This window comes from Epinephelus moara, chromosome 11 (assembly GCF_006386435.1).
Source record: "Epinephelus moara isolate mb chromosome 11, YSFRI_EMoa_1.0, whole genome shotgun sequence".
Classification (NCBI taxonomy): domain Eukaryota; kingdom Metazoa; phylum Chordata; class Actinopteri; order Perciformes; family Serranidae; genus Epinephelus; species Epinephelus moara.
The window spans coordinates 29,121,670-29,134,476 of NC_065516.1; the positions used below are offsets into that span (position 1 = coordinate 29,121,670).

A 12,807-nucleotide genomic window follows, 5' to 3' on the forward strand; every position below is an offset into this window, starting at 1 on the left:
AGACATTTTCCGGTAACTAGAGTGCTGTGGGTACGATTAAAGAACAGCTTCCTGCTGACTGATTAATAATAAAGACTCAGAGTTACATTCAAAAAGAAAATGTTACCTTGAGGTCAGGGACTGTACAGAAATTATTAGGGATGATGGAGGGGAGCTGAATGTTATTTGTGCTGAATGGAGAATAGTCTCAGTACTTTGATCGCAGAGCAGGGAACTGATTTATTTTTTCATATTTGTGATGAAAAAATATTTGGTGGCAGCAGCCCTGTCTCCCAGAAATAAATGTACATACTGTGCTACTAATTTGCAACCACAAACATATTTTTAGAGGAAATTACATTTTTCTTTTAAAGTAAGGAGGAAATTGTGTTACCCTGAAAACATTTCTTCAGATACTAAATATATCAGGAAATGCTGTCATTAACAACCACAGACTGTATAAAAGAAGTGGATGTGACCACTGTGACATCATCCATTGGTTTGAGGTTACCCATTGTGACACCCTGAGTTCTTGGTTTTTGGAGTCAGAACCGACCATGTTTGGACAAGAGGGCGGAGCTGTAGGGTTGAAGCTGAGGTTGTGGATCTGAAGGAGGATTTATACTTGTGCGTCATCTCTATGCAGAGCCTATGCCATAGCCTATGCACGTGGCCCACGCTGTTGTGAGCATTTATACTTGTGCGGTGGTGTGTCTGTGCCACTCTGCAGTTACACCTCTAAGTTTAGTTGATTCAAAACACACATTAAACACACATTAAACATGGCTTAATTGCAACAGTGTCAAACACAAGTACACAAATCAGCTTCACTATAACTCGCAGCATTCACTGACAAACACTTGTCTTTATCTGGACACATTTTCCAAACAAATACAACATGCTAATGTTATTAGCACAAGCCTATGGCATTTTACATTGTATAAATTAGCCTAGCAGCTAGTGGACTTTTCCTCTGCTCATATGAAGCCAGGATAAATCACACACAAGACTTAAAATGCTATTTTTGTGGAGGCTTTATTGTCTTCGCAATTTATTGTTTTTTAACTGTGAAATTAAAGTAAATAAAAGCTTCGTTTCCACTGAGGGAAATGGTTTCAGCTTACAAAAGTAGGTAGAAGGTCTGCGTCGCTGCGACATGTAGTTAAATTTTTGGGGAGGTGCATGTCAGGCTCAGGGTCAATTTGATGCCGAAGTATAAATCCCACGACACGGCCGTGGTACCGACTTGTCAATCATAAGGAAGCCACGCCCTGAAGTATAGCCTGCTTTATGGTCTACTTTACGCGATACGGGACTTTAATTTACAAAATAAAGATCATGCTGGATTGAAGAAGGCTTGAAACTAGCGATTGAGACCATAAATTCATTAGAAAAATGTTTACTGAGGTAATGAATCAACTGAACCAGTACTGAGGCAACACATTCTCACTCTAACCTCGTCACACCTCTACCGCCCACTCTTTTCAGAAGTCTGCTCCTTAACTTTCGTTCTTATCCTGCCATGTTTCACCCTAACGCCGCTGAGTGTAGTTAAACTATAGTGGTGACCAGGTTGACTGAAGTTGTGCTGTTGAGCAAAACAGTTGACTGTTACTGTCACCAGCTGCAAATGTATCCGACTGTGGTTGTACTAGGTGTCTCTGTGCTATGAGTAATTTGAGTGAAGTCAGTGCAAGGCAGGGTAACTCTGCAGAATGCATTCTCATTTGATTTCCCTGGATAAATAAAGGTTAAATGAAGGAATAAAAAATTAAAGTACTTGCTGGAAGATAAATAGCTCTTTAATGTCAAGCAGACTTTGGCCCAGTGCCTCATTTCTGCTATGATTGTTAAAAAGTCAATTCTCATAGACATAAGCGTAGGAGGCATGAAGAAAAGTGTAGGCTATATTACTTTAGGGAGTCTATTGTATGTGTGAAAGTGCACTAGTATGCTTGTCTTGTCACTCTGGCTGTATTATTCCGTGGTATGTATGTGAAGCACAATACAGCACCGTGCAGTTTCCGTGAGATTAAATATTTCATTGGGCGGATGAAGCCTTCCTGTTCTGCTCAGCCCAAGTTTGAAGGACTAATGCTGCTCCTCATCCTCATGTTCCAGTCTGTTGAGTTAATGTAATACCCTCATATTACTGCCCTGTCTTACCCTATTTACTTTCATTGTCCCCCATCAATATATTCAGGTGTTGGATCCTTCGTCTTCTCTGCATCCTCACTTCTTTTTAACAAGAAGAGAGTAGCAGTGTTGTCCGAACCCTGGGCTTTACCTCTGACTCTGTGTTAGACGTCAGCTGGTGGTTTACCCTGTGGGTCTTTATTAAAGTAAACCAATCAATCAAGAGGTTGAGTATGAAAGCTCTCCACCAAAAAGAAGAAAGATAACCCATTGCCTCCTTTGCCAGGAGGAATCATATCGTGTAACTAGACGGTGTGCACATAGACACAGGTTGTTAGAGAGGCTGGGTGCATCTTTAAAGGTCCCAAACTATGTTCACTTTCAGGTTCACACTTGTATTTGGGGTTTTTACTAGAACATGTTTACATGATTTAATTAAAAAAAAAGCACTGTAGTGGCAGTTTAGTGTTTGCCGTGATCACGAGAAGAGTCCATCTGAACTCCCCCCTTATGAGGTATTTCCGAACTTGTGACTAGTGATGGCCAAATGAGGCCTCATGAAGCATTTTCTTTATTTTCTGAGCCCACTAGATGGCGCTCATGGTTTAAAGAGAGAGGCTCAAAGAATGGCAGTTCAGTGTGCTTTCAACCTTTTGTTGAACAAAAAGCGCCATCTAGTGAGCTCATAAAATAAAGAAAATGCTTCATGAGGCTTCATTTGGCCATCACTACTTGTGACCTGTTTGCTGAGGTTTTCAGAAATGGCGCAGGTCATGGACTTTTACTTTTCGGCAGATAGTGAGTTAATGTTACTGGTGTATCGATATTGCGGAACATGAGCACTGAAACCACTTTAAATATTCAGCATCACTATGTATCGATACATATATATTTTTGACAACACTACATAAAGTTAAAATAAATCACTATTTAATAGCAATGACGTGTCAAAGAACAGCGGCATGTGAATAACTAAAGAAGAAACCAACAACATCCGATTGAAGCTTCTAATTATTTGATCAGGAGAGGAGTTGATGTTACATCCTGTGTAGAGCCAACAATAAAGCTTTACGGTGCAACAGGTACAAGCCAGAGGGAATTCTGGGAAAAGAGAACGGAGTAAGGTGGCACACATAATTTGGCATACCACCATAACATTTGCATTACCCTCAGGCTACAGCTGGCAACCACCCCCACATTACGCTTCACATCTGCAGTGTAGTCAACCACTGCCCATGCAATCAGTGCTTGGCAGAGAGATTGGCTCATGTGAACATAGAGAGAGTGTATGTGAGCTGGAGGGTTCTGCATTAACATTACGCAACAGTGCAGACATGTAGCAAATCATTCCCACAAACACACGCCCGGTCACATGTTTATTCCCACATGCATGCATGCATGCATACATATTGTATGTGCGCTTTTGTCCTTTCCTGATGATAATAAAATGCCTCTTGAGCCTGGCAGACAACACGGCTGACTTTCAAGAAATTCCACAAGCGAGTGCTTTCTGGAACTAAACGGGTGCGGCAAATCCTCTTAAAATCCTTTTAGACACCGTGGCAGCAGGGAGAAAAAGAAAAAGTTTCTCCCAGGCAAACGTGCAGGTTTGTTGGGTTGATGTCGTGCTCTGGGGAAGGACACTCTCGCCAGTTTTTTTTCTTCGAGACTGGAAAAGAATGTTAATACAACACATATCCTACAGGATGCGCAGGAGCACAATATGGTGGCGTGTGTGTGTCGACAAAAGGCTTCAAGGAAAGACTTTCGGGGAAGGACGCTTTGGATGTGTATGGATGGGCTTAATTTCTCCTGTCAAGACTTGGAGGGTGTGGTGCTGTGCACATTCCTTTGTGTTGTAGTAGGATAGTAGACGGACAGTTTGCAGTTTCACTGTCAGATGCCAACATGCCAATGATCCAGGGCCTCATATATATAACAGTTGTGTATGCAAAAAAAAATGTGTGCTTCAAATGTGTGTAGCTGCGCCACTTTCAAGCATTTCACAAATAAATGCGCGTAAATTCATGGAAACTTTGACCCATTTGCACAAACAGGGGAAATTGGCGACGCAGATAATGAAGCTGCGAATTAAAGCCAGATTTTAGGAATTAAATCTGAGAGGAATCATTGAACGTATAATGGGAGGGGGCGGATCAGCATACTGTTTTGGTGTGTGTGTCCTTTTGTGATCATTCTGTGCCCCCTTTATGAATTCTGAGGTTTTTGTAAGTCCGAAAACGCAGTGCAAGCAAAACTCTTCATGTTTAGTATTTTTTTTCCCCTCAGCAGCAGCTTGTTGAGTTTGAATTACAGGATGAAGAACTGATCAGTCAATCACACTGTGGTCAGATCACTCAAAGCTGATCAGATCTGACTGATTGACTGATAAGAGGAGCGGCTGCTGCAGAGGCCGGTGAACCCAAACTTTAAGACCCAACGCTGGCAATGCAGCAGCTTTCATCCAAAGTAGGTTGTAAAAACAAACACCAAAATGATAACCCTGTGAAATAGAATATCATATTTCCATATATATTGATGAACAGTTAAGCTTCACTTTTGGAATCAATATCTGGCGACAAATGCTGGTATCGGGGCGACCTGCCACAACTAAATAAATGTGTGGGAAACCCTGCACTCAATAAGCACCTCAACTGTAGAAGCAAACTTAAATCTCCAATCAAATTCTGCCCAAAATTTCATCAGCGCTGTCTCACCACCATATTCCTGCCCCCGGAGCACAGAGCAGAGGGCCGCACTGTACGACACTGACACTCCTGGTTACCTGTTGAAATGTTAGGATGATGGCAGGGGGGCAGAAGTCAGGAAAGTCTGGCTTGGCTTTCCCCGATATTAAGCATGAACATACTGAGTCCTTCTCACCTCAACCGCGTTTCTAAGTGATGAAATTACTATTATAGAGATCCAAGATTAGATCAAATTGCATTAAGGAATTGCAGAACCCGAGGTCAATAGTGTTCAATAACTGTATCTCACCAAGTACCGTTTAAGTTTTCATAGAGTTCTTGTGTGTAAAATGGTCGCAGTTAACATGACTGTGCTGTCACTGGAGGCCCACACACACTGCCTTCTCCAGTCACCTCAACACCTGCACATACTGTATGGATTGTGTAAATTAGCAACGTCTGTAAATAAAGTATGAGTCCTAATCATGTGCAGGCAAAGTTCACCATGACAAAACTTAAACAAGTAAATAAATTGTGTCCAGCTATCAAAAATCAATTTTCAAATGATATCCCAGGTGGGGGATACCACTCATTGTCACGATCATATTTGGAGGGGGTGAGGCAATCAGTGTGGTTGCAGTAAACATAAATACTGCTGTGACATTCAGTTGATGCACTGATTCACTGTAAAGAATCATGAGGTGCTTTGCATTGAGCATTTCAGGTTGGATGTGGGCATATAGAGGGCGGGAAATGATACTGATCCACGTGCACACAACAGGGCGTACGTACATTTCTGCATTTCTATGTACTCAAACATTTGGTGTGGATTCTCTGCAGAGTTTGAAATGAAGTCTCTGGACAGCCTGGATATAAGATTTTCCCTCTATGCAAACAATAGCAAACAACTAAAATCAGTGTGACTATCTACTCAGGGCAGTTTTGTTTTAGATGAAATTCTTCAGCTGAAATGAAGTTTTAAATGGCTGTCAACAAGTGCCAGCCAATCCAGCCACTATGTCTTTAGGCTCCCCAATTTCCTCAAGTTTCTCAAAAACTAGTTTCCTGGCTCTGATTGCTATTTACATATTTGGGTAAATGAGCATGGGATTGGGCTCGGTGGTTTGTTTGTCGATTTGCTCTTTGCTTTTCTATCTCCTTTGGGCAACAGATTGAATTAATGTTTGTAGACACTGTGATGCCACACATGAGGAAACAGGAGATCTTGCAAAATTACAAAACTCTCCCAATTACAGCTCTACAAACACATAAGACACCGAAAAAAAACCTCATTTGGGTGGCAATGCAGATTTCTCTCGTGTCAGAGGCACAAGGACAATAATTAGCTTCATTTACACGATTTTCTATTTAAATAGACCAACAAACAGATATTGTTTACTCGAGACACAGGCTTTGCAGGAGACACAAACATGCACCCACAAACACATGCGCACATGTTTGTGAACTGTATTTTCACTATATGCACTATTTTTTGACACAAGGTAAATGCCAGCTTGCTTACACATATTCTTTATCAGCGCTGCCACCATGTCTCCTTCCATCCCTGCTCGCTTTAGCTCCTATCTCCTTTCCTCCTTAATTACTTGTTGGAAGGTGTTTGGCTTTTCGCTGCACGCCTGCTGTTTTGGTCATTACAGGCCCCTGTAGGAAGTGGAGTAGCTGCCAAAGAAGCTTAGCAGAGGACAGGCGCTGGGGATGTGTCTGTACTCACCTGGGGTAAATGAGGACAGCTCTTCCTGCTGGCTTTGAGGCCCATTCTCCCCTCAGGGGCTGTCCTGATGTTGAAGAGGGCTTGAAGTGCACACTGGGCTGCCTGGGTCTTGGCCTGCTTCTTGCTGCGACCGCATCCCTCAAATATCCGCCCGTCCACGCGCACCGCCATCACAAAGCTACGCAGCCGTCGGCCTTCGGCTCGCTCCGAAAGGCAGGCATAGCGCAGGCCCGGCCGGAGCTCATTGAGCAGCGCCACGGGGCTCTTGGGGGCCTCTGGCTCTGGAACAATTCCACCTAGCCTCTGCTGAGCCTGCACCATCAGGTCCAAGGTGTGGCGGAGCAACCGTCCATGTCTCAGTAGCTCACTCGATAGCAGCTCGCTCTCTGCTGCTGAGTTGCAGAGCGAGAGGCCGTCGGAGCACGGCGAGGACTCAAATTCCTTGAAAAGCGTGTCAGGAAAGTCCGCCTGATCTGAGGTGAAGTCAGCTGAGGGGTTTGAGATGTTCCCCATGGCAAGGTGGGCCTGAGGAGCGTTTGGAAACTGGATGAAGGACTTGAGGGCCAGCTCAGCAGCCCTCATCTTAGCTTTCTTCTTCGTGGGGCCCGTGCCCTCGAAAGTCAGCCCGTTCACCTCCACAGCGATGGAGAAGACAGGAGCATGGACTGGCCCCGTCTGAGACACCATGCGGTACTGCAGGCCCGGCCGGAGCTCATTGAGCTGCACCAAAGCATTCTTTGGTGCTTCAGACCAGGACAGTTTCTTATAGATGAGGCGGAGCTGACACAAGTGCCCGTTGTTGTCCTCCTCCAGCGGCCGTTTCCTCTTCAGACCAGAGCTCCCACTCCTCGCAGAGTCGGAGCAGAAAAGCGACTGGCACTCTGCAGGTCCTATGGAGCGATCCTCTAAGTTCCCAATATTGCGGTTTTCCTTTACCTCTGCACTGCTGGTGCCTGCAGTACAACCAGGGAAACAGAAACAATGTAAAAGTGATAAAAAGATAGTGAAAAGGCTGTCATTACTGTGTGACATCCACATTTATCCTGGCTGAACAAAATGAATCAAGAAAAATCTCCCAGGCAAGATTGAGCCACTTGATACACAATGAAATGGTAATGAACAAATCTACAATCATCTCCCTGAGCTGAGCCCACTTCATACCACAGGGCTCTATCATATTTAAGTGTTTTAAAATCCAAATACAAATCCCCTAAAAATGGCGATATTATCTGCCAAATCATTCTGTAATCTGCCTCCAAATTGGTTCTGAATCTGTGTCGTAAGTGGGAAACATTGGTCCCCGTGGCCAATGCAAAGCATCAATCCTATTTGTAATGGGGGTGGGGATCACATCAAGTGGCAGACATTCCAAGAAAGGATGAAATGTCTGTAGCCCGCTTTATTTCACACTTCTATCCTCTGTGAGAGCGGAGTCTGAACAGCTGTGATACGCTCTTCAAACCTAGTTACGGGGAAGTGGTGGCGTATTGCATTTCTGATGGGAAATGAACAAAAATAGGGTGTTCAGATCATGCCACAGGAATGTTAATGGTGGGATGGGAGGCTGGGATCAAGTGCTGACAGTCACCAGTGGGCTGAGGCAGATTGTACATGATAGTGAATGTACCTGTCTAATGACTTATTTATCACAAACACTCAAAGCTCACTTTTTAAAGATGATACACATTTTAACACACCAGCTGACATGCGTGCGTAATCAAATACCCCATTTCAAATAACTAATTATGTGTGTGACAGAGAGATCATTTCCATATTAGGCCTGCCACTGAGGGAGTCAGCGCAGCACGCTGACAGAGAGAAAGAAAAGAGGCAGCAGCTTACTTAAACTGTCCTCGTCCTCTGTGCTGCTGGTCCCAGGGCTTATGTACTTGAAGGGAGCGATCAATGCTGACAGCATACTGACTTTCTCTGGAGGAGAGACAAGAGACACGCAGAGTCAACAAGAGGGCAGCGGCGGAGATGTTTTGATAGTTTTATCGATTAAAGCCGCGAATCAGTGTTGGCCCAACACGGGGACAGAGATGGAACATAAGTGAGCAGGGAGTATGCACACAAGGCCACGTCTCTGTTGCCCGCGCATGGACCACAATGCACACATGGTCATATGAGAAGACAAACACAAACCTGTACAACAACATACACACACATGGAAGATTTAAAATGCCTTAATAACATAAATCAAATAAAAAAAGTGGTACACAATACACACTGGGCCTCATGCATTCATATTCTTATCCTAATGTTTTTCTCTGAGAGGTTTCAGCTTCCAAGTGTTCTAAGGGCTCATTTACGCACAACTTTAGATACGGAGACGGACGATGCCTTCTGTCCTTACTCTGGGTTCCTTTTGTCCGTATTCGTGCACATTTTCTGAAAGCTTACAGATACGAATGAAACAGAGCAGTACCACTGGAGATTGTGGAGGCGTTGTGGTGTAGTTCAAGAGAGATACAACTGTAGGGGACAACGAAGAAATCTAAATACAAACACACATTAAACATGGCTTAATAGCAACAATTTCAAACACAAGTACACAAATCAGCTTCACTATAACTCACAGCATTCACATATAAAACAGTTGTCTTTTGCTGGACACATTTTCCCCACAAAATGTTATTAGCACAAGCCTATGGTATTTTACATTGTATAAATTAGCCTAGCAGCTAGCAGACTTTTCCTCTACTCATATGAAGCCAGGGACAACAGCAACATTTAACAAAGGTAATGTTATAAAATTCGGCTCCATTACAACTCACAAGGTTCACTGACAAAACAACTGTCTTATACTAAACACGTTTTCCAAACAAATACAACATGCTAACGTTATTAGCACAAGCCTATGGCATTTTACATTGTATAAATTAGCCTAGGAGCTAGCATAGATTTCCTCTGCTCATATGAAGCCAGGATAAATCACACACAAGACTTAAAATGCTATTTTTGTGGAGGCTTTATTGTCTTCACAATTTATTGTTTCTTATCTGCGAAATACAAGTCAATAAAAAATTGGCTTCCACTGAGGGAAATGGTTTCAGCTTATAGAAATAGACAGGAGGTCTGCGTTGCTGCAAGGTGTGGTTATATTTCTGGGGAGGTGCACGTCAGGCTATAACGTAACGTAAGAAGAAATCGTGCATGAGACTCATTGTTATATGTAGTTTACTTTAATGTATGGATTTACTGCATCATAATTACATGAAAAATCTTAAAATGATAAGCTGATGGCAGCGACACGAAGCTCCGCCCATGGCCCCACCCCTGAGCTGTTACTGGACAGTTGACTGTTTATCATTTTGGCATGAAAAAATGCATCTCTAATTCACAAAAGCTCCCCCGCACCTCCTCATGAAAACTAATATGAAAAGCTAATATGCTCTCTGAAAGACAACACTGAAATGCAATACTAAATGTATGTGTACACTAAATGTGTATTGTGTTGCATCAGATTTTTTTGTTTGATTGGATTTTATATAGCCATTTTAAATCTTCAGCACACACACACAAAACTTCCTTTCTTTATCAGTGCCAACTTGTCGACAGTGTCTTTCTCCTGTTTCTCCCTGGGGCCTGCTGCTGTCCAGGTGTGCGTGTTGTTTACAGTGTGAAGCCCTATTAGGGCCATTGCTTGGTCTGGTGCACTGCATGCAGCGCTGAGCAGAATTGACAGACCAGTCTGGCTCCTTAATTACACCCCCTCTCTCTCCCCAACAACAGCTAATGATCAATAAAAGAGAAAGGTAAGCGAGAGGCAACAGGAGGGAGGAACCTGGAGGTGGACAGAAGTAGGGGGAGGTGATGAAGTAGGAAAAAAGCAGGAGGTAGAAAATGAGGTAAAATGAGTTTATGTAGGTGTGCGGAAGGTTAGAGGGTGAGCCTGAGGTCAAGACCCCCTCCGAGCTGCCTCGGCTGCCTCCACCACAGTTCTGGAGCAGGATTCAGGCCCGCGGCAACAACAATATCAGGGAGCTAAATGCTGCATAAGCGGGGCGCCACATTACAGTGCAATAAACATGTTTTGATAAGAGCGCAAGGTTGTGAATGAGCTGGGCCCCCGGTGCTCTCTCTCTCTCTCTCTCTCTCTCTCTCTCTCTCTCTCTCTCTCTCTCTCCTCACAGCTCGACAGCACTAGAGGGGCTCAATGAGTCACTCTGACACACATGGATACACTCTAAACACTGAGGCTGGAGATGCGTGAGTCCTCGTGGGCCAACATCACAATACAAGCATTTGCATTCTGACCTAATTACGGACTAAAGCCCAACACAAGCAGCAATTTGGCCCTAAACGACTCCCTCGCCATACAGGGTCATTATCCGGACCATTTTCAAATCAGACTATATTGTTTTTAAAGCCCCTAAAGCCCTATTTACAGTAAAAACATGGCTGTCTGGTGTGTTTACAAAAGGGGAAAATTAGAGGTGTCAGGGACGTGCTATTGGCCGGTACACCATATCTTAGCTTATTCTTGCATTTGTACACAAAATGTATCCAATTCTTTTGTAGCGTGAAAGACAAATGTTCACATCAAGCATGAAATTACAGGCAGTTAACTCACAGGGGCCTTAGCTTTCACACTGTGGCCTGAAATGCCTGTAATGTATATTTGATAATCCTGTATTGCTGAGGGGTCTAAACCACCCACTCGACAGCTTCTGCCAAGTCAAAGGACCCACTGGGCATGAGATACCAAAGCTTGCTGTGACCAGACACACATAGTATGGACCCTTTCATGAGCGTGAGCAAATTTATTCTCTGTAGAGAATATACTGAGGCTTTTAACACTCAAATCTACAGGTTCACAGCACAAAAGCAGAAGCCAGCAGTTTGATACTGTATTGATCTGTTGTACTGCTCTTGTGTGAATACAGATCTGAGTGTTTGACAGTTACAGAAATCCTGCACATCCAGGTAAGAGCAACAAAAACAATTTTATCTTTGCCACCCATCACAACAAGAAGCAGGTTTTTACATCTGGTTGCTAAATATGACGAGATGATTTATCTTTTCCACTGCGATGACAAGTGCTCTGTGAAATAGTCGTGTGCTAAGTTGGCTGTAATGTTACCGCTCACCTCTTGAACATACCAGAGAAAACTGCCACTCTATTTAACTCTCTTTTTGTAATCGGTGCTGTCAAGTCAAACCACTTCCTGTAAGTAGACAAAACTTGATCCCTACTTGCAAGGGACAACTATTAAAAGAGGACCTTTTGTGTAGAGATGCATGAAAACATTGTCATGTTATTGGTATTGGCCGATATTGGCTTTAAAATGAAATACTGGAATCAGCTGACATGCTTTTTCTTAATTTTCACAATAAATTAATGTTACACACATTGAAAATTTCATGTCTCCATCTGCTTGTGGGCCATCAGGATAAGAGTGAATTCCACTGCAGAAGAGAGTTTATGATCACCAAAATTAGGCAGGGAAGAAAGTGGATATATCGATATCTGTATCTGTTATCTGTCAAATGAGTTCTTACATATCAGCATATCAGATATGGGCAAAAAATCCAATATGGTGCATCCCTACTCATGTGATTTAGAAATTAACCAACCACATCTGCATTCAATGTGGCGCGTTCGTTCAGAATAAGTAAAGTCTTCAGTTTACTTAAATTTACTGGCGTTATCCCCTGATTATGACGTCAAGGCTGGACTACCTGCAAAGAAAGCACTGTGACAGCTTTAAAAGCAATAAGGAGGCCAGCTCAGACCCCATTAAGTGTCCTTATTTTGATGAACTGGATGCTGTTCTAGGTAAGGTTAACTGACACCTCAAGTCTAATGCTCTTCTGATGAATTTCAGGGTCTCATGCTGTGTAATAAGATGAAAATGCTGTCAAAGCTTTCATTTATAATTGTGTCCATTATTCTGGAGTGGGAAAGAGGTAGAAAAAAGGCGTGGGGAAGACAAACAAATAAAACTTGCAAAAAATAAAATAAATAAATAAATATGACCCCAAATCACAGAGATACTGATTCGCATTGGTCTAATATTGCAGTTAATGCAAGTTAATGCAGGATGGAAATCCATGCAGAACTCACTGTGATCTGAGGGTGCTTTCACACCCTGCCCTGTTCGGTTTGATTCAATCAAATTCAAGTTTGTTTGCTCCCTAAGTGCGGTTTGTTTGGGAAGGTGTGAACACAGCAATCGCACTTGGGTGTCTCTGGACCAAGACCTTCTTGAAGAGGTGGTCTCGGTCCGGTTACAAACAAACTCTGGTGCTGTTTGTTTGTGGTGAGAA

General features: G+C 43.1%; 1 protein-coding gene across 1 annotated transcript in view; it reads right to left on the minus strand.

Moving 5' to 3' along the window:
• adarb2 (adenosine deaminase RNA specific B2 (inactive)) overlaps nt 1-12,807 on the minus strand; it is a 266,657-nt gene that overhangs the window by 97,354 nt on the left and 156,496 nt on the right. Inside the window, exons 2-3 of the mRNA XM_050057205.1 lie at nt 8,377-8,463; nt 6,535-7,487 (exon numbers count right to left, since the gene is read on the minus strand). Coding sequence (XP_049913162.1) covers nt 6,535-7,487; nt 8,377-8,463 — 1,040 coding nt within the window. The remainder of the gene's footprint in view (nt 1-6,534; nt 7,488-8,376; nt 8,464-12,807) is intronic.